At 45.8% G+C, this 21,694-nt stretch overlaps 1 protein-coding gene across 2 annotated transcripts in view; it reads left to right on the top strand.

Annotated features, from left to right (window-relative positions):
• The window catches only part of PRKG1 (protein kinase cGMP-dependent 1), a 1,249,639-nt gene that overhangs the window by 84,148 nt on the left and 1,143,797 nt on the right, over positions 1-21,694 (top strand). Inside the window, exon 1 of one of the 2 annotated variants that reach the window (XM_042907722.1) lies at positions 9,802-10,362. The exons of the other annotated variant lie outside the window; for it this stretch is intronic. Coding sequence (XP_042763656.1) covers positions 10,052-10,362 — 311 coding nt within the window. The 5' untranslated portion in view covers positions 9,802-10,051. Of the gene's footprint in view, positions 1-9,801; positions 10,363-21,694 lie in introns of those variants that run through there. 2 annotated transcript variants of the gene reach the window in all.

Below are 21,694 nucleotides of genomic sequence, written 5' to 3'. Positions count from 1 at the left end.
AATGATCAACATATATTTGCTTGTTATATGTATTGTATACTGTATTCTTACAATAAAGTAAGCCAGAGAAAAGAAAATGTTATTAAGGGAATTGTAAGGGAGAGAAAATACATTCATAATTCTATACTCTATCAAAAAAAAAATCCATGTGTAAGTGGAACCACCCATTTCAAACCTGTATTGTTTATTCAAGGGTTAACTGTACACACACACACACACACACACACACACACATGTTCCAGGCTAATTTTGGTCACAATATTTTAGTTTCAAAGGTTTTGTGTAAGGGGATTGTTTTCACTTTTGAAGCACCTGTCAAGGGCAACAGATACCACAAATATTTCCTGGAAGAACGTAGGAACTGGGTGCTCTTTCAAAAGCAGACAAACATGTGACTTGCAGACTTCCTGCCAGAGACCTGCGATTCAGGACAGCTGCTCACAGGGGCGGTTGTACTGAGGTTCCCGAGCCTTATGACACGTGCGCTCCCAAATGACACCCCAAGTGAGGGCTGCCGACTCTGAAGGCCGTCTCCATCTGTATCGCATCCATGGATATTCATTTTGGTTTGATGGTTTAATCTTTTGGTGGGGAAAAGGCAGAAAGGGATGAATTTTCTGTTTATCGGTGGTGGTGTGTGATACTAAATATTTCTTGAATTCATTCATTTAGTCTGCAATTAACAAATACACAGGGAGGGCTTGTTTTAGGTTTTGGTGGATGAAATAGAATTCCTAGTTTTCTTGGAGTTTACTGTCTAATGATAAGATAGCTCTGTAGCAAATATTTTCAAATATCCTTGAAACTAATATATAATTATACATTGTAAGTTCTGTTATAAGGGAAAATATCATGGGGATGATCTGGAAGGATTATCAGAGGAAGTGGTATTTGGGGAGAGAAGTGAAGAATGAGTTCAATGAGTTAATGACTCAAAACATAGAAATGGTGATTGGGAAGTGATGGGGTGGAGATTTTAGGGTTGAGAAATGGGTTAGGTGAAGGATCTCAAAGGCAGAAAGAGAATCACCAGTGGAAAAGCTCTGAGATGTTACAATGAAATTGCTTGGTGCCTGGAGATTTGTAAGAACTCAAAGGTCAGTATAACACTTAGGTAATTAATTATTAATCAATTGCTCTCCTGATTTCAGCCCCATTGTAATTTTTCCTTGACCATTTTCCCAGCGGGAGCAAACTCCAATGACCTGCCTCCTTTGAAAGACAGGAAACGTGACTGTGGGTCAAATGGCAACAATGTTAGTCGTTCCTGTAAGCACCAGACTGGGCATGTGTTCAGGTCTTCTGTCCTGTCATTGACTGTGGTCATAGACTGGGTGAATCGTGACTTTAAAGGAAAGGTACTGTGGTCTGTAGTCTTGTTGGTGGATCAGGAATTATCGCTGTGTATGTAAATACCCATAAGGGATTTCACAAACGGGGGAGCTGTTTATTAAAAGTATTTTTAATAAGTTGCCTAATTTACCTTTAAACATTTCACTATCGTAAATACTTAGGTTCAACACTCAAAACATTAGATGAAAGAAAGCCTAGTTGTTTAAATCAACGGTATACATTCACTCTGTACTTATTTTGGAGATTCATAATACATATTGGAAATTTAGAAGTTCTTTGGAATAACTATGCAGAAAGAATTCTGTTTCAATGAACTTTGCTCAGTGTCTCCCAAGCATTTTTGACCCTGAACACTCCCCCCTCCCCCTTTTCAAGGAACTAGTGTTCTTTAGTTCACGGTTGGAGGAAACACTGCGTGTTAGTATATACTCGTTTGGTGAGAGCTCTCGGATTACGGGATTTCTAGAAAGTCTGTTCTCTGACCACTGAGTTTAGCTGTTGTAGGAGCTGTTACCATATGCTTCTTCTGGGTTATTTGTGTTTTCTTCATTAATGCTTCCGATGTCTCACAATCGGATATTCCCTGGTTGCAGAATATGAAAGTCATGTACTGTGTTAAAAATTCGCTTTGTAGAGAGATTGGTGATTAAAAGAACGTGTCCTGAGAATATTAAAATACAAAATTCTTTTTAGGAAAATACCAATGTAATAAGATTTTAAATGCTGTATGTTTCAATGAGTTTTGAAGTATGTCTTTAGTGTCTTTTGTGAACATTCTTCAAGTACTCCACTGGGAAATATTAAATGAACAAAATCATCTCTTGGCACATTCTGAAGTTATTATTACCTTAAAAATGTCTCAAATGGTCTAAGACCGATTACGTGATTTCAGGGAACCAAACCAGTATCACCACCTGAATTTTGAGAGTTTTAGGTAAGGTTTACGGTGTCACCTTTTCATTTGTACAAGTTGGGGACAATTTTTCTCTTTCCTGGTGATGACGTCTTTCGTATCACAAGGGATTTTAAAACCTTGCGGTGGGAGGAAGGCTGAATTGCTCTCGTCCGAGAATTGAAAAAAAGTTAATCTAGGTGCTTTACCGTGTTTCCGCACGTAGATCTCTGTCAAATAAGGTGCAATGCAAAAGATTTGGGGTGCGTCCATCTTTCCTTTGACATAAATGAGGATTGGTTAGGAGGGTGCGGTTGATATGTCACACCTATGTCTCATGTGAGACTTTGAGGCTGTGCAAGCACACACACACACACACACACGCATGTGCACGCATCGTCATGTCCCATAGATCCCCATCCGTGTAAGCGATTCCTTACGGTTCGAGTGTAAGGAGACGCATGATAGAACTAATTGGACGTCCTAAAGACCCTTTAATATATTTTGTTCTCTGCAGCAAATTAAATGTTCTGAATTGGCTTTAATAGCTATTACCTAGGAAGAGAGAGGAGGTAGGATTTTCAGGTGCACCGAATCAGGCTTCTGTGTGCACTGATAATAAAATGTGGGTGAAAGAAAAATATCACTGGAAGAACACGATGCCGGCAAGGGGAATGCTTGGGTTCCAAACTTGCTTCTGCCTTGAGTGGGTCGTTTGACTCCCTCGGCCTTTGCATTTCCTTAAATTTAAAATTAGGATGTTGAATTACATAATCTCAGTGGGACATTTCAGCTACAATTCTGTGATAATTCATTATCGGTAAAAAAAAAAAATAAGGCCGCTTTGGCTTCTTTTTTTTTTTTTTTTTTTGTGGCTGCAGGTGGGGAAGGGTGGTAAGCCATATGGTCTTTGAGTTCTCTGTGTTTTGGGAGTGCTGGTGATGGAGGCAAAAATTAAGTAAACAGAGTGCACGTGGAAATGCTCTTGGGTTAGGTAAGCTTCAGTTTTGTGACTAGAGAGAGAGAGGGGTACTTGCTGTGTACGGATAGAGGGTCTGACCTGTGGAAAAGAAGCAATTTTCATTAAGTTCTCTGTGCTCCTAAGAGCAGCAGTTGCTTTTAGCAATCTGCAAATAAGTATTTTGAAGACTTCCCTGTCATTTTTTCCACTTGAAATTGGTATTCGATGTCGATGCTTTTCCAAGAAAGATAGATGGGTAGAATTTTGGCTGTGCTGCATGTTATGGAAAACTTGGATGGATTTTCCATAATAACTCCCCAAATTAACTTTGAGATTTGCGTAAAAACATTCTTACGTAATGCGGTGACTCGAGACAGATACTGAATATTCTGCCTGATAACCAAAAATCAGTACAAGTCTCTATTCGACATTTATTTCCATGGGGCATTCTTATCTACCAGATCATGTTATGCCTGCGCTTTGAAAAATGATTTGTAAAAAATACAGTCTGGACCAGGGAGAAATCATTGAATCTTTAAAAGACGTACATGGGGCAAGGCGACTCATAATCTTCTAGTTGGTTACAAATGCCTAGTGACAATATGTGTCTCCCGGGCCCCAGCTTGGCTCTCTCTCTATCCTTGGTCCAAGGGTATGCCTTCTCAAACCTCAAGTGCCATGTCTCGACCCTCGAATGACATCCACTTGTTTTACCAGACTACCACTGCATTAGCCTATCATTAAGGATGGATTTCTGGATTTCCATCTCATGGTGATGGCATAAAAGTCAAAACGTCAAGAGTTTCCTGAATTTGAAGTTAGGTGATATTTACTTGGTCATTAAGTTCAAGAGGATAAAGATGAGATGATCAGAAGACTTCCTAGTGAGTCTTTTTTTTCCACCTACAGCTTCTCTCTCCTTTGGATCTCTGATTCTCACGATGCAGATGCCTTTGTTCCTATAGGCTAATCCCTTCATTCGACGCCCCGGTAAAAACCAATTCACTCAAACTTCTATCTTATTGTGTTTCTTGCATCTTCACTGCTTTCTCAGTTTACCGATTGTAGTAAGTTCACTAGCAGAATGTAGTGCTCGTTGTTTGCTTTCAACTTTGATTACAAAACATGTAGGTTGAAAACGGCCCAGTGATAGTAGCTGTTAAATGAGATTTAAAATAAGAGTAACAAGCAAAATTCACGGACTTCGGAGCTGTTCTTCTATAAGCCACACGGTATCGAATATGCTCTCAAATGCAGACGTAGTTTCCCAAATATTTGTTACTATTCTGTGGAAAGTACTGACGCATTAACTTATGAAATGATGTGCATTAAAAAATTTTTTTTAACATTTATTTATTTTTGAGACACAGAGCCAGAGCGTGAGCAGGGGAGGGGCAGAGAGAGAAGGAGACACAGAATCCAAAGCAGGCTCCAGGCTCTGAGCTGTCAGCACAGAGCCCGACGCGGGGCTCAAACTCACGACCTGCGAGATCATGACCTGAGCCAAGGTCGGACGCTTAACCAACTGAGCCACCCAGGCGCCCCACAAAATGATGTGCATTTATAGGCCAGAAGAATCATTGAAATAGGACTGAGAAATGAAATCTATTAGGCAGGCAGGAGAGAAATTATCATGTTGCATACCCACTGTTACGTACATTCACTGGGCTTAAAATGTAGCAGAATAATAGTTTGTGAACAAAGCATTTTAAAGTCCACGTTCCATTTAAAAATTCTCCATTCATGGAAAAAATCTGGAAAACCAAATTCCTTCCTTCTTAAACACATTTTATTTCTTCCGTGATTTGGAAATGTTGTTTGGAAACGGGCAGCTTCTTGAAGAGTACAGAGAAGCGTTCTTTTCGCAGACAGGGCATGTGTTCTCATGAATACTGCTTCAGGCTCCATAATAACATACCATCATTTTAAGCCGTGGAGTATAAGAATTCATTTCAACTGATATTAGGCATGACACTAATTCGGTATTAAACTCTAAGCACATTAGCAATTATGGTACAATGCACTATTACTTTCCAAATCTCTGCAGTAAGTTTTTCATCATTAATGGTTTCTGTGTTTTTTTCTTTTCCATGTGGGATATATCATGCACGGAAGTAAAACTTCAAAAAGCCAGACCATTAGAATGTTTACTTATCTCCATTTGAATATGGATTCCTGATGGCTGAGTCTATCCACCAAATATACTCATAAGAATAACCTAATTCTGTAGGAGTTAATCAAATAGCAGGTATTTTAATTATTGTGATTTATCCATAGAAAGCCAGAATGTCTGCAGTCCAGATTATTATAAAAACAGTAAGCTGAAAAGAGAGCCTAGAATCTTTGTCTAATTCATCAAACTGCAATTAAAATTCTATCGTCTGACTTCTCTCTTGTGTAGTCCAAAGGCAGTTCCTGTGGTATATTATTATGCATTGAAATAGGATGATTGTGTTCTTAAAATATATTCATACAAACAAATGGGTGAGTGGGTTTACAATGTGCCTACAGATCGCCCTAGGGTTTACTTTTCTATCTGTAAATTTGAAGGCAAAATTTGAAAATATTTATAAAATCGGGTGGCTCAGCAATCCCGAATTTAATAGAGTGACCAACTGTCCTGGTTTGCCCAGGACCGGGGGGTGTCCAGGACTTCAGCTCTAAAACCGGGACAGTCACAAGCAGTTTCAGTATTAAAATAAGGACAATCCTAGCCCAGTGGGTGCAAGTTGGCCACCTTAAGCCAGGATGAAATGGTGCTGGAGTGAAGACAATTTTGGGAAAAAGAACTTTCAAGAATTCTTTCTCCTGCTCTTTCAGGATTTCCCCACATTTTCCTCTTTCCACCTACCCAACCCCAAAGTCAGGCTAGTTAATAATAGTAAAGACACTCTCATCTCTGTGGATCGAGAATCAGGACATTGGCAACATCTGGAAGCCCTGCAGAAGACAGTGAAGGTCAGGGAGTCAGGGAATGAGCTCCGTATCACATGGTGTGGATTCGAATCTAGGGTTTGCTGTTCATTAGGCAGATGATTCCGTGCTGCCATTTTTTTCCCCCAAATATAAGTGGAAATAATAATAAAGGCCACCTGGTGGGGTTACATAAACAGTGCCTGTCGTGCATTAAGAGTTCAAGGAAGTTAGTTATTGTAATTGTGACCTTGATTAAGATTCGCAATTTAGAGCATGCCGGTATATCTACCAGTAATGGCAACTCTCAGATCTAGATTCTTAGGGGTACTTGTTCCTTGTAGCGGTTTTCCGTAAGGGGTGGTTTCCATCACTTAAAAAGCTCAGGTGTGTTTTGTTGTTTTTGTGAGTTTTCGCTACTCAAGATACATACATGAAATGACAGAAGAAAATGTCATACTTAGGACTCTTCCGGGAAATGTAGCATCAGTGGAATGGACACCCAGATGACAAAGTTATCCCAGTCCTTTTGAGGCTAATTATGGCTTTAGTGAGGGGTGATAAATTCTACAGGCTTTCTTCTTTTCATAGCCAATATTATGATGAAGCTGCGTCACTGAATGCCTCATTAAATGGTTCTGAGATTCCATTAAGGAAGGCATGATAAAATTTATTCTCAATCATGAGGGGTGGGTGCAAAATTGAGGAGCATGGATATGCCACAGGTTGGGCTGGTTACTGGTAGTTCGCTTTTCTGAGGGCTGTGACAGAGAGAGACTAGCTACAATCCAGTTGTGAGTTGACTACGGAATTTGAGAGTATGAACTCACTTCCTTCAAAATTTCACGGATCTCAGTTTTAGCATCTACCACGGAGGCTTCCTCCCATGAGACAGGCAGTGGGAGAGCTCAGGAGACCCCACTCCACTCCACTCCACTCCACTCTACTCCATCTCAGACTTGTGTAGTCACTGCCTGGGAAGCAGAAAGTAGACTTGTGCCTGATCTCTGATTCTATGGTTTAGTTTACCATGAGACAGGTTGTCAATTTGTCTGTTGAAATGTAAGTGCAGGACCTTGATTTTTCTCATAGAATTTATATCCAGCATTTACCAATACAGTAGCAAATATGTTTAAAGGGGGGGGGGGAGAGAGAGAGAGAGAGAGAGAGAGAGAGAGACTGAGATCACTCAAAAGGTTGAGATGCAAAGCCAGATCCCTTCAGATCTAAACAACCAGTCAAAAGCATCATTGAAAAATGTACTTAAAATATTTATTTTGACTTCAAGAATGGAAAAGTCAAGAATTCTGGATGTTGCATGTACAATTATAAAGTCAGGGGGAAGTTCAATTATTTTGGTAATATAGGCTAATAGAGCCAAATATATTCTTATACCTTGAATACTTTTTCAAAGTGTAGGTCGACTGTAATAATCATGTGTTTTGGCTGTTTCCTTTCTTTGCATGGATTATAGCAGGCTCCTGATTCTCAGGATGGGATTCCTCATGGGATGTACATTTTGTATCACAACAATGAAATGTAGGATGGATATATCCTGTACTTGCATGTAGATTTGAAAGCTTAAATAGTGAAAATTATTTACATGACTCAGTGGAAAAAATTTCACTTGTATCCAAAATACCTGTTTTTTTTTGTTTTTTTTTTTTTGGTTGAAGGGCTATTTTTTTTAACTTCCTTTGTGGATGTTGACAGGCTTTCTTAAAAATGAAGAAGAATCTTCTCTACTTTGTGCTGCCCAAAGACATTTAAGTTACACCACTTAAGCCTCAAATGAACCTTAAAACATAACCCTGCTTAGTGGTTGGTTGTCTAACGATCCCCCCTGTACCATTGCTTCGGATATATTTTTATATATAAACACTTGGCCTCAGGGCCCCAATGTAGATCTATAGGAAAAAGGCAGTTAGTGCTAAACATTTTCTCATGGGATTAAAGAATTTGCATCGGTTAAATAAAAATAAGAATTTGGCCTTTTGCCTGGGACAAGGAAATTGTCACATATGCTCTCTTTTAGAATAGCGTCCTATACAAAGTCACAGTACCTCTACTCGATTTAGTTTTAATTAAAACAACATTTAGAACTATTTCACTGCTGTCAGTATTTGTAAATTACTTATGTTCTGTTCACTAGGAATGAAAATGTTTCGGGAACTATCCACCTTGTGTGTCACATTCCGAAGTAAATGCATTTCCCTGTTTTGGAAAGCAGAACATTTAAGTGTCTTCTATTACCTAATGCTGAGAGCATTAGATCATGATCTTAGTGAAGCATGTTTAGGAGATATGTCCTTTGTCATGTATATCTCTGATAACAAACAAATACACGTTGAATCAAAAAGTTTGTTCATGTGCCATTGGCTAGTTTTTTTTCTTTTTCTCTTTGCTGAGATAGAAAAAGTTGTGTATTCGAAAGTAAGAGCGAAAAATTTTTTGAGACCGATATATTCACTCTTGGCTACGTTTAGATTGCAGTGAATAGTTCTGGACTGCAATTCGATTTTAATGTATTTTCTATCAGCTTTGTTTGACTGCGAGGGAATGGCCCAATAGAGCATGGGTTTGTGACACTGAGCGCCCAAGAATAGTAGTCAGGACTGCTATAAAAGATGCTCTGAAGTTGGGTGAGTCCATGAAGATTTAGATAAATATTAGGAATTTAGGTAAGCGGTGAGTAAATATTGGTAGATTCTGAACATGTGTTCAGGTGATGGGTGCGTTCCCCTCCCACAGAGAGAGCTCACTTAATTGTCATTTCAGGAACTACTGAGTGGGCAGAGCTGAGTGGACGGGGAGAGGGGGGGCGATGTGGCTCTGGGTTCTGCAGCCCATCTGGGCCCCCCCTCTTGTCATGATCCCTCCCCACAGTTTGCGTCTTGCCATTCAAGTGTAAGGATACAGTTCTAACAGCTTGGTCGCCAGAGATGGAATCTTTTTGAAGATCTTAGTTCCATTTCCCGATGGACTTTTTGCAGCTCGGCGACGATGCTTCCCGCCGCCCCCTTCCCCGGGCCCCCACCCCGAAATAGCAAATGGCAGAAGCCAGGCCCTCCGTAAAGTCTTCCGCAGACACTAGCTCGGGCTGGGGTGGGGCGGGGAGAGCCGAGCGGCCTTCCAGGGCCCAGACCTGACGGGGAGAGTTCACGAGTGTGAGTCCGGAGGGGGCGGGCGGCGGGGGTGGGGGCAATCGGCAGGGGCCCGAGCGAGCCGCCCCCGCCGGGCGCCACGCACCAGAAGCCCCGCCCCCCTCGCCCCTTCCCCAAAGGCACCTGCGCGCCGCCGGGGCGCCCTCCCGCCGCCGCTCCTCTCCTCCGGGAGGCAAGTTTGTGGTCCAGCGCCAGCCACCTGTGCGAGGCGCTCCCCGCGGGCAGGGTGGCGTGAGTGAGGCCACCGCGCGGCCACGCAGCTCGCGAGCCTCCGGCGGGGAGGCCGGCGGCCAGGAACCTCCGGACCCCGGGGCGCTCCGGCGGCCGAGCCCGCCCTGCCCGGGGACGCGGCCGGGAGCGCAGCCCCGCGGCCCCGAGGCCGGGGCGCCCGGTGGCGGGGGCGGGGGGGCGGGTGTCCTCCCCCGCGTCCCCCCACCCCGAAGTGGCGCGCCCGCCCGCCCGCTGCGCCCCGCCTCCGGCCCTGCGCCCGCCGCGGCTCCCGGCTCAGTCCCGGCGCGGACCCGCCGCCTCGCGGCCCCCGCGCTCAGCCTCCCCGGCGCCCCGACAAGTGGGGATCCGCACGGAAAGTCGGCGGCGGAGCGGCGGACTGGGCATGCTCAGAAGCCAGGGCTGCCTGGCTCTGGGCTCGAGTAGGAAGCGTCTGCACTCGGGAGGCGGCGGCGACTTTGGGGAAAGTTGACCGGAGCGGGGAGCGAGCCCCCGGGCGCGCGGCAGCGGCAGGAAGGCGGCCCGGCGGCCCGGCGGAGCATGGGCACCCTGCGGGATTTGCAGTACGCGCTCCAGGAGAAGATCGAGGAGCTGAGGCAGCGGGATGCGCTCATCGACGAGCTGGAGCTGGAGTTGGACCAGAAGGACGAACTGATCCAGAAGCTGCAGAACGAGCTGGACAAGTACCGCTCGGTGATCCGGCCGGCCACCCAGCAGGCGCAGAAGCAGAGCGCCGGCACGCTGCAGGGCGAGCCGCGCACCAAGCGCCAGGCGATCTCCGCCGAGCCCACCGCCTTCGACCTGCAGGACCTCAGCCACGTGACCCTGCCCTTCTACCCCAAGAGCCCACAGTAAGCAGGGGAGCCGCGGGTCTCGGTCTTGGGTGTGGGCCCCCGCCCCGCGCGTGCCATGTCTGTGCTCGGGCTCCGAGGCGTTGCAGCCGTTGTGGCGGGCGCTCCGCGCGCGCCCTGCACGCTCCTCCGAGCCGCGCTCGCTGCGCCCCCGCCGCCTTGCTGTCTTTGTCAGATGTCGGGCTATTTTTGCAAGATAGACACGCACGTTCGTGTATGCCACCCGGGGTGCATAGTTGGAACGCGCCCCAGGTGTGTGTGTGTGTGTGTGTGTGCGCGTGAGTGTGAGCGAGCGAGCGAGCGTGAGAAGACGAATGAAAAGCCCCGTCTCCCAAACACCCCGGCGAACCTGAACCTGCCCGGCCGGAAAATCCTAAATGCAGGCTCATCGGACTCGAAATGAAATGCGTCTGTTGTCACCCTTACTTTCTCTGCTCCGGCGGCTCTCCCGGATTTCTCTACCCCTCCAACCTGATGTGCTGTCATCGCCAAAGTCTCAAAAATAAGCAAATGCGCATATAAAAGGGAAGATTTTTGTTTGTTTGGGTTTCATCTCCCGAATTGGATGGCATTGACAGCCCGCAAATGGAAGCCTAGTCTGTTGATTTAAAAAAAAAAATTTTTTTTTTTTTTCATAACACGCGAGGGAGATCGTTGCTTGTTTTCCTTAAGGAATTTGCATGATGTTGCCTATGAGGTGCCTCGGTCCGCTGGGAGGGCTGCGTGTGTCCAGGGTCCAGTGTGAGAACTACACTTACCTTTATTGACACGCTGTTTGCCTTACTCCTGGCTTCTGATGCAACCGCTCTGGTAGGGCTCTTGCGTTGGGAGAACTGTGTTCTGATGTCAGTGGGCTTCATAACTTGGGTAGGAAAATTGAACACAACTTGTTATACACCTTAGGGAGAGCATGGTGGCAGGACCTTGAGATTAACACGCAGCGAGGGAGAATACCCAAACGGATGGTGTTTTTAGTGGATAGATAATGCCATAATCGGTAAAATGAAAGATTTTGCTACTGTATTTCTAACTACATCACACTGGCTGTTTGACACGTGTTACATAATAATGCAAGCTTTCTTGGAACCCTTCGTTTCACAAACACAAGGAATTAATATAAGGAGAAGGGGTAAACGCGGGATTGTCTCCCTTTGTATTTATCGGGTTTAGGGGAGCCATCGGGCATGTAGTGATGATACTTCTGAAAACTTAAGAGTTGTACCATCATCTGTTGGTTCCCATAGAGGTTTTGCTGTTCCTCTCGCAGGTTTAGCTTCAGAGGGAGTTTGCATTCTCGGAGAGTGTGGGGAAGAAACGATGAGGGTGAACGCTGCTGAGATTCTGACCTCACCAAGTGGCCCTGATCAGTAGACTTAGATCTGCCTCGGAAACCTGAGCGATTCACATCTACTTCAACTTCTTCCAGTAAATTGATTTGCAGTCCCGACATGCTCGCCTGTTTTAGCTAACGAGGTACATGGCCATCTCTCCTGGGCCAAGTTTTGCATAATGAAAAAATAACTCAAAGACAGCTCTCTGCATTTTTAAGCATTGCCTAGGCTCTCATTTTAGTATCTGCAGGACTTTGGAGTAACACGGAGAAAACTCCACTTTTGTAAAAAGACCATTTCAGTGGGTTTTATAATGGAGCATGATCAAGCCAGCTGATAACTCCAGTGAAACATTCGATCAGAGAAGATCTGGAGGAATCCAGGCAGTGGGGAATGAGCTGTAGAATGTGGCAAGTTGTAGAAGCCTCTCAGTGTTTCACATGTAGAACAGCCAGATTTTTTTTTTTTTTTTTTGCAAGTCCCTGGTAGAAAATGAAATTAGTGTGGTGGCAAATAAGTCACCCCATTCTGTTACAACAAACGTTGTATCTATTGGGCAGTGCTGTGCGTTCTGATATTTATTTAATAACTTGTGCTTTGAAGAAATCAGCTGTTAACGGTATCACCATGATGGTTTTGGTGATTTCTGAGGGATTCTATTGAAGAACACGATAGAATGTCTTCCAAGCTTAAATAATTTTGGAAAAACATCTGTTCTTTTTTCACACTTACATAAAGAAAACTAGAATAAAATTGGCTCAAGTGGCATAGTGTACCTTTCTTGAAAGAGAAGTTATATTGTATGCAAAATGATTATACCTTTGCCATCTGGATGAGGGTGCAAGACAGCTCCACAAAGGATCAGGAAAACTTGGCAAACCCAGGGAGACTTGCGTGAATTTCCATTTCTCTGCCCGGTGAATAATTTGATCATGCAGACTTACTGGCAACAAGTGTTTGTGTTTCACTTCCGGTGCAACTTAAATGTCGTTACCTTTCTTCAACTCACACACAGAGGATTGTGAGTTCGAGTTGAAAGGAAACCATCTCAGTAGCCTAAAATGGATTTCGGATTCATGTTCATGGGAGCGTTCTGTTCTCTTTTCATCAGATGTAGGTAACTGCCCAGCTCTGAGGATTATAATTTTTTAAAAAAACCTTCCCTTTTCCTTTTTGAGTGATTTTCGGTCACTTAAAAAACAGTGTTAAAATAGTGTGAAATGTAAATTATTAACTTAATTCATTTTAACATTTTCGGTTTGGAATTTTCCCTGAAAGCTGGGAATTGATGGGAAGGCTGGGTCAGAGCCAGGGAGCTCCTGCTGAACCTGTGTGTGTGTGTGTGTGTGTGTGTGTGTGTGTGTGTGTTGGGGGCACGGGGGTGTTCTCATTTCTCTCTTTCACACCAGCGTAGAAATAGCCCTTAAGCCCTCTGTGTGTTACCAACGTGAAGCAAAGAACCGTTGCGGAAGTTGGCACTATGTTCCACAGCTAGGAGAACGTAAAACTCTGAGGCTGTACGTTTTGAAATAAATCGAGCAAATAACCCCTTGAAGATGAAAAAAAAAAAAAAAAAACCACACCGAATTTTATGAGATAATAGGATGGTTCTTTTGGACTTTTAAAGTAATTTTATTTCATGATCTTCCATTCCTGAAAACTGACTCTCTAATCGGCTGGGACATTGACTAGTATTTGGAGCCCGACCCTTTACCTACTGAAAATACCTTCAAATCCCTTCCATTCTGCTGTCTCAGTCTTCCGTGTTCTCTCAGTCGGGCTGCACAGACTTATGTTCCTGTAAAAACTTGTTAGTGTCTCTGGATTTTTGTTCAGCTGGTGCCTTTCACCCCAGAGGCAGCTGAATTTCAGAGAGTGATGATGTGTTTTATAACATTTCACTCTTGGGTTGTGAAATACTTTGGAAAAACGGAGGACGAAAAGAAACATATTTTCTTATTTTTAGGGAGGCATTGCTTTTTTTTTTTTTTTAAGTTTTTAAATGTTTATTTTTGAGAGACAGAGACAGAGAATGAGCAGGGGAGGGGCAGAGAGAGAGGGAGACACAGAATCCGAAGCAGGTTCCGGGCTCCGAGCTGTCAGCACAGAGCCGGACGCAGGGCTCAGACCGATGAACTGTTAGATCCTGACCGGAGCTGAAGTTGGACACTTAACCAACTGAGCCACCCAGGTTCCCCAGGGAGGCATTAATTTTTAATGAGCTCTTATATGATCTTTCCAACTTGGGCACTAGTACATCTCAAGAGAAATAGTATCTTCCAAAAGACTGTATGTAAAATTTTGTAGGAAAGTGGAGACAATTCTAGAATTTTGGTATAATGTTAGATAGGATAATATTAAAACATCGATTTATTCAAAGGTAGCAATTAAATGCCGATGTGTCCTGCTGCTCAGTTCTGTATTTTTTTTTTTAATGTTTTTATTTATTTCTGAAGAAGAGAGAGATAGAGCATGAGTGGGGGAGGAGCAGAGAGAGAGAGGGAGACAAAGAATCCGAAGCAGGCTCCAGGCTCTGAGCAGTCAGCACAGAGCCCCACATGGGGCTCGAACTCATGAACTGTGAGATCATGACCTGAGCCGAAGTCGGACGCTTAACCGACTGAGCCACCCAGGTGTCCCCAGTTTGGTACTTTTATGGGCCATCTGCTATGCGCAACTTACCTTGGGCGTTAGGGGTGAGAGAGATGTAGGCCCGCGTCCAGTAGGTATTCTAGAAAGTACAGAGCACGTTAAACCACAGAGGAAGTACCTGAAACAGTTGGCAAAGGAGAATTGCGGTCATTTCATTTCACGGTATGGGAAAGTCGTGGAGGCGAGGTGTTTAAAGTGGGTATTTGAAGGGCCGCCCGACTTAGGCGAGTGGTCAGGGGATGAGAGGGGCACGGTGGGAATGGAAAGGACCATCCGGCGGACAAGACACATGGGGCCGTGACAGCGACAAGGGGCGGTACCAGAATACCTTAGTGGGAACTGCGGAAAGGCAAGCCTAGGCCCCATAGGAGAACTTGAGTTTCTGTTTTGTAAAGTAGGCGAGAGGGCGTTTCTGCTTGTTTTTAGAATGTTCTGGCAGCGATGTGCACGCGTGCGCCCTCCGCCCAGCAAGGGCCGTGTGGTCCCCGCCAGTAAGGCTCTGAGTCCCCGAAAGCCTCCTGGACTCCCGTTGTCCTGATGATAGCTGTGACTGTCCCAGCGAGGCGGGACTTGGAGGGAGCAGAGCAGTGGCTGATTCAGACCCGCAAAGAGACGGAACCCAGTCCGAGAGAAACCAGCTTCCCCTCTCCTGTCACTTCAGACCTTTCCCATGGATGGTCATCTCAAGTCGTGCCCTCGCAGCGCAGATCCCTTCTGTACGGCGGTGGACGGGGACCCGCCGTGACAACCCGGCCTGAAGTTGGTTTCGGAAACTCACCTTTCTGGTTTTCGTGGAGGGGCTGAACTCCAACTTCAGGCAGGTCTGCTGGACCGTCCGGCTGCAGGTGGGTCGTGAATTTGACGTGATGGGCCGTGCAGTCGCAGCGAAGCGGTGGGAAGCTTTTGCAAACGGGTGAGACCAGGTTCCTAAACCCCCGTGAGGCTGTTTTGAAACACAGTCAAGTTGCGTGCCCCTAAGCTGGGGATTCTAACGAAGGAACGGACAGGCCCTGTCCGAGAACAGAAACGGCCGGCCTCCTTGCTCCCCTGGGCCCCGTTTCCGCCCTCCTGCTACTTAGCCTTTCCCTGAAGAGCTGGGCACACGATGTGTCTGTTGCTGTTGGGACACATTTTCCCTGGGCACAGGGACACATTTTCCCCGGCCTGCTTAGCAGTGGAGGGGGCTCTGTGGTCTCCTAGCAATCGGATCTGAACACCAGGCTGCTCCCCTTTCTGCCGTCTCTGCCATAGGTACCGCTGCACATCTGGGGTGCCGGGCCTGTTGCCGGCACTCAGACCCTCCGACTGGAACCTTCCACGCTCGGAGAGCACAAGGCAGTGTGACAGACAAGCACGCGGCCAACGCAGCCGCTACCGGTACGCGTCGCACCTTTATGCAGTCACCTCGGTGGCGTTTTGAATCTCGGTCTGAATTGTTGGGCCACCGCCGTTCGCCCCCCTCCTTCCCCAACAGGCCCCCGTCCTTCGTCCCACCCAGCCTTCTGACACCGGTTCTCCTCTCCTGTCGCCATCTTCCGGCATGGCCTCACTCCTCGGCTTCTCCTTCAAGTTCATTTTCTGGCGAGTTCGATACGTGCAGCCCGTTTGAACTCTCCGAGTAGGATTGTCTGTAAGAGTGGAGGAACGTTCTCCCCCCCAGAACTGACATGCCAGTGTAAACAATGGTTCAAAAACGGCGGCCACACGAAACAGACGTTTGGCAAAAGTTGGGACTAATTGTACCCTCTCCAAAGGGTCTTGTCTCTGAATGGATTTTATAATCAGAGCTATTAATAAGAAAAAAACGAAGAGAGCACAGTGGGAAGAAGAGGTGTGCGTGGAGTGGGGTGGGGGGTGAGGAAGGTGGTGGACAAAATGAGGGTTTGGGGAAATGCTCAAGGGCAAGGCAAGATCAGGATGGAAAGGAAAGGGCGGAACCCGAGGAGCATCATTAAAGGGGCACCGTATTTGGACACGCTGGCAAGGAGTGATGGGTTTTGTGTGCGATGGCCGGTGACTGGAACAGCGTTTACCAAGAAGACGGCGCTTTGTGGAGGAAGACCGCCATGGGGACGAGGCGCCTGGACGGTAGCACATCGAAGGCTTCCTTGCCTTCTCTGTGAGCAGGAGCCATCCTGGGATTTGGGTGGAAAACCATTAAGATATTTCCCTTTAGACCAATGCTTATTTTGAGTGCCTTGTGTTGTCTCTTGGAAGCATCCCTTAGTCTGATAGCAAGGAGCACTTGAAGCTCGCAGCGGAGAGGAGAGGCTGAGGAGAGCAAGTTGGTGAACCACGGTTTCTGAGATAAGAGGTCAGCACGGCACTGCCTGCCTTCGTCATGACGGCTCACATTTATCCAGCACTTACTCTGTGTCCCTGTGTCTTCCATGGACTGTCTCTTTTATCTTCGAATGACCCTCTGAGGGAGACTCCAAAGTATCCCCATTTCACAGCCCCGAGGTACAGGACACCGAAGCTCAGAGAAGTGACTTGCCCAAGGTCACACACTTTGTTAAAGGCGGACCTTGAATTCAAACTCCAGCGCTGACTTCCCTAGCCACGAGGCTTTTCTGCTTCCCAAAGGGATGTGGGGTTTAGGCGCTTGTGCCCAAACCCCACTGAATAGCATCTAGGCTGTTCTCAGGGGGAGTATCTGTTCACCAGTAATTACATAGGAGGCAGAAATACTTGAGAAGAAGTGGAAAAAATAAGAGGACAGTGGTTCCCAAGCTGCATATTAGAATCATCTGGGGAACTCTATAAAAAAATCCAGTGCCTAGGTTCTACCCCCAGCCAATTAAAGGAATAATGCGTGGGACCGGAAGCCCCCACCAGGAAAGATTTCCCCAGGCAGCTCCAACGTGAAGAACCGGGGTAAACTTCCCACTTGAAGAGTTGACCGTTTCTACTGGTAAAAACCTTGAAGCACTTGGGACTTACAAAAGCAGTGGAAGAGTTTGGTTTTTTTTTTTTTTTTTTTTTGGCAGGGGGAGGCAAATTATAGGTATACGTTATTTAGTGTCGTAGGTTTATTCTCCCACGCAGGTAATCCTGACTTTACCTGGCTCGTTGGTTCCCAGCCTTAGCTGAGTGTTAGAATCACCTCTGGAACTTTAACAGTATCTCTCCTGGGGTGCGGCCTCCAGAGATCCTGATTCAATTGCTCTGGGGTGGACAGGGGGACTAGCCATATTATTTTGGCTCCTGGGAGGACTCTGATCTGCAGCCCGTGTCAAGAGCCTTTTCTGTTGCCCGTTCAGGCTCGGTCGTTACAGGCTGCTTGAATCCCCGTTCTTTGCAAAAGCACCTTCCTTGGCCCATCGGAACCAACCGGGTGCCCGCTTGCTGTGAAGCCGGGCAGTGCCAGCGTGTGCACCTGTTGGTCTGACGGGGCCCTCTTGGGGTTACCTGCTGGGACCCGGGCGCACTAACCTGGCAGGAGCTGCATTCGAAAGGTAAGTGCGTTTCCTCTTTCCCGGCAACCCCGGGTCCTGGCTGCTGCTCAAATGCAACACACAGGAGGATCAGCCATCATCACAAGTTGTGTTTTTCCACCCACTGAGGCCTGCTGCCTCATTAACCAGTAACACTGTTTCCTTGGGTTCCAGATACTAGTATGAAGTGTTAAGTGCCTGAGGGGCAGACGCCCGATGAACCCACGGAGGAGTAGCACTGGGGCTGGTAGCCTGTCCTTCTGGTATGTGATGTCTCTGCAGCCAGCTACAGTGTTTTTTTTTTTTTCCTACAGATATTTTATCCTTTTAAGGCAAACAGCCTGTGCTCAGGCTGAGGAGTACTTTCCAAAGAGGCTTCAGAGAAAGCAGAGAGAACATGTCAAGCTCTGAGTCCCCTTTCCAGACGGTTTGGTTTGAGTGGACAGATCTGGGCCCTGTCGCTGGCTGGCCTAGAGGTCTGAGGTGACACCTGAAATTCAAGAGTCTTCTGCATCCCTCGGGACACTCCAGGCCCCGGGGGGGGGGGGGGGGGGGGGGGGGAGATGGGAATTCTCATACCCCGTGGTCACGACCTCGCTACGGGCCCTATTCCTAGCTCTTTGTGTCTCTTTGCGCCTCCTGTCCCCTTCTGTTGTTGGTTAAAACTCTCGAGATGTTCCTCATTGTCTCTGTTGGGAACCTATTTATGTTTGCAATCTAATCATCTCAGGTGAGGGCCAGCCAACGCAACACTTTGTGTAAGCGATGAAATAGCTAATATAATTGCAAGCAGTTTTTGGTAAAAATAATCCTAGAATGGCAGTCAGCAAGCTCTCTTGTCCCTTTCCCCCCTTTGTTCTCAAATATGAAAATATATTCAGCCGACGGATAGCACGTAAACGCACAGTGGATGTCATGACATGAGGCTGTCCAGGGGTTTGGGGGCATTAATTACACGGGGAAGTTGATCATAAGGAAAGTAAACACTTTCCTTATGAACCCAGCTTCCAGTCATGCTTTTGGTTATGGGGCCTAAATGCGAAGTCAAAGAAGGAATTAATTAAGCAACAATAAAGTTGCTTAAACTCAGTTTAGCAGTTTGAAGCGGAATGGCGGGCAGAGTTTGTGGTAGGACGCTGGGAAAAGACGTGTTAGAGTTCTTCTGTTCCAAGATCTGAAAGGATGGGTGTTAGCATAGGAAAAAAAAAAAAAAAACAATGACGATTTAGTGTCAGTATATATCCATTGCGCCAGCATCAAAAATACAATAAAGGGGCGCCTGGGTGTGTCAGTCGGTTGAGCATCCGACTTCGGCTCAGGTCATGATCTCGTGGTCCGTGGGTTCGAGCCCCGCATCGGGCTCTGTGCTGACAGCTCAGAGCCTGGAGCCTGTTTCAGATTCTGTGTCTCCCTCTCTCTGACCCTCGCCCGTTCATGCTCTGTTTCTCTCTGTCTCAAAAATAAATAAATGTTAAAAAAATTAAAAAAAAAATACAATACATTAGTAATAATTACCTTTGCCACTCTAAGGATCATAAATGCTAATTAGATTTCATGAAAACGGCTCTAAGACCTGTGCAGGTTCATTGACTTCTACGCAGAGCGGTAGTGACTTTGACCCTGCCAAAGCATAAGTAAATACCTCAAGTTATTAATATGTGTCAAAAGTTGGTGTCTACCGATCAGCCTTAGTCTCTCACTGCTAGGTGATGCCTGCTCTTGAGGAATAAATAACACTCTATTTCTTGGAACGTGAAATAATTACGGTATCAGCCAGTCAATTTAATTTGATTAATGGTATTCAAACGTCAGTGATGACAAATACACTTTAGTTAAGCAAAATAATTTTGCTGTTTTCTGACGCCGTGGTTTTATGGTAATATCACGCTTCCACCAGATATGGGCCAAGGAATAATGAGATAACGTGCGGGGGAAAGCGTCTCCTTTCTGGGTATACTGTATATCATCTTAATGGTCCAACTCTATCAATAAATTATGGTTTTGTGCTTCCAAGTCTGGACTGAGAGGAGAGAAAAAAGGGTTGTCAGGACAAGGAAGAAGAATGGGATCCTGGAATTGCCACCACTGACAGGCTGGAAGGTGGCCTGACCGTCCTCCTGCCTCGGCAGGTGGCTGGCAATCCGGCCGTACGAGCCTGCACAACTCCACCTCCGTGGAAGCCTCTGTCTTCGTGAGACACACAGCGCCCAAATCACTGGTGACTGAGTAGCACATTTTATATTACGGCGAGGCAGACAAGATGGCCCCGTATTACTCTTGTGCTGGCTTGACAGGGTGTCACCACAGCCTTTACAGAGGAATATTAAACATCTGAATGTGACAGGTACCATTTTGCTTGGCCTGCAGTGGCAGCCCACTATGTCTGTGGGAGGAGAGAGACGAGAAAAGAGACCGTGCAATAAACCCCGGAGTGTCTGCGGCCTGCACCGTCAAAGCACAGAAGCATTATGGTCTTCATCGTAGGCAATTGCCCTCTTATTCAGGAGCTGTCTGAGGAGAGCACAGCTTAGAAGAATGAGCTCACAGACACTCAGTAAAAGTAGTTGTGTGTTTTTTTTTTTTTTTTTTTTTTTGGCTGGAAGATCCATTCAGCGAATCCCTCTTTATTTTGAGTGAATGCAGTTTACTTAAGACAACTTCTGCGGTTCTGAATTGTTAGAAGATCATCTCTCTCCACCTCCGCCCCCCGCCCCAAAGAGTGTGTGGAAAACTACAGAAGGAAAGAGTGGCTCGAAGTTTCTAGGTAGTCACTGAATACTCACCGTCATGAAAACATAGCCCACAAGTCTGTCACACAGGCATATGAACAGCGTTTCCTGTTATAGATCCGAAAAGCTTTAGAATGTTGTGGAAAAGGAAGTGGAGACTTTTTACAAAAATCGTGGTAGCCTCGATCAGGAAATTGTCATCTTTGTTTTGGTTTTGTTTTTCTGGTTTTTCAGAATTTCCCTCTAGACGTCCCGTTCGTCATAAAAGGGAAAGATGACATGAAAAATTAGAATCTGTCTGGCTCTGCCTTCCAGATGTTTTAGCGTGACTTAGTATGAAGACCTAGATTCCCTTGTGGGGGAAGAAACCTTTCCTTATTCATCTAGCACTGAATGGCATACAGCTAAATGGATATTACTTTGAAACGATCCTCACGAAAAGGAATGGCAAATAAAAGAACCAGCCTGCTGTGAACGGAGTGTCTTTTATTAACTTCTTCCTACCTCCTTGCTTACTTCACGGTCATCCAGCCTTTGATTTTTCATTGCATTGCTTGACACATTAAGATGTTCATTCCCCCACGTCCCCCCCCTGCTGATAGGTAACTGCTGAATGGTTATCGTCTTTGGCTTTTGAAATAATAACTATCGAAAAAACTTCCAGAAATAAAGAATTTAGACACTTGGAAGCATTATATATGTGTGTTGGAGAATTTGTTTACATGGTTATGAATAATTATAAGAGGTTATTTTGGGGGGCGCCTGGGTGGCTCAGTCGGTTAAGCATCAGACTTTGGCTCAGGTCGCGATCTGGCGGTTCGTGAGTTCGAGCCCCACATCTGGCTCTCTGCTGTCAGTGCAGAGCCTGCTTCAGATCCTCTGTCCCCCTCTCTGCTTGCCCCTCCCCTGCTTCTGTTTTTCTCTCCCTCTCTCAGAAATAAATAACCATTAAAAAAATTCTAAAGAAGATATTTCGGAAAATTCTGATATTTGAAGAGTACCCTATTTCCATCACAAGTTCTATTCTGCCTATAATATAATCATGATTATTTTAAGCTATCCAAGCTGTCCTCATGCACCCTCAGAAATGAAGAGGTTGAAAGAAGTAACACTGAACTATCTTGGCGAAGATACCACCTCAAGATGTGCAGAGAGGTGACTCAGGTAGAACACATCGCTGGAA

Source organism: Panthera leo, chromosome D2 (assembly GCF_018350215.1).
Source record: "Panthera leo isolate Ple1 chromosome D2, P.leo_Ple1_pat1.1, whole genome shotgun sequence".
Classification (NCBI taxonomy): domain Eukaryota; kingdom Metazoa; phylum Chordata; class Mammalia; order Carnivora; family Felidae; genus Panthera; species Panthera leo.
This window is presented reverse-complemented; position numbering and strand designations above follow the sequence as displayed.